Source organism: Fulmarus glacialis, unplaced genomic scaffold, assembly GCF_000690835.1.
Source record: "Fulmarus glacialis isolate BGI_N327 unplaced genomic scaffold, ASM69083v1 scaffold26435, whole genome shotgun sequence".
In the NCBI taxonomy this organism is placed as follows: domain Eukaryota; kingdom Metazoa; phylum Chordata; class Aves; order Procellariiformes; family Procellariidae; genus Fulmarus; species Fulmarus glacialis.
In genome coordinates, this window is record NW_009212708.1 from 4250 (window position 1) to 4694 (window position 445).

Sequence of the window (445 nt, forward strand, 5' to 3'; positions counted from 1 at the left end):
CCCGCAGGGCCAGCTCTTGGGCACAGAGGGTCAGAGCCTCAGCACGGCAAAGCCACCCACAGTCCCTGTCCACGGGCTTCACACACAGGGGGCTGGGAGCCCTGCCAGTCTCTGCAGGCAGGGTCTGGGCACCGGAGCCCGGAGGACCACCCCAGAGCCCTACAGCAGGGACCCATACCAGGGATGCTGTGGCTGGAACAAGGCATCCCTTTGGCCAAGCGCTCAAGAGATCAGAGGCCCTGCAGGTCTGTCTCCTCTCCAGCCAAATTCCTCCCTCATTGCACTCAAAGGCCAAGGTCCCCTTGTCCCAGGGGGATGCCATCAGGCCAGCGCAGCCTGGGTTACACGTGCCGTGCCCCGTGTGTTTGCAGCGGTACCTCCTCAGCCGTGCGGTTGCTGTGTCTCTGGTAGGTGAGGGAGGACAGGCTCAGCAGGTGGGTTTTCT

At 63.8% G+C, this 445-nt stretch overlaps 1 protein-coding gene across 1 annotated transcript in view; it reads right to left on the reverse strand.

Annotated features, from left to right (window-relative positions):
- The window catches only part of LOC104076937 (UPF0378 protein KIAA0100-like), a gene marked incomplete at both ends in the record, with an annotated part of 5999 nt that overhangs the window by 4169 nt on the left and 1385 nt on the right, over positions 1-445 (reverse strand). The window contains one exon of the mRNA XM_009577972.1: positions 346-443. Within this exon, the coding sequence (XP_009576267.1) occupies positions 346-443 (98 nt within the window). The remainder of the gene's footprint in view (positions 1-345; positions 444-445) is intronic.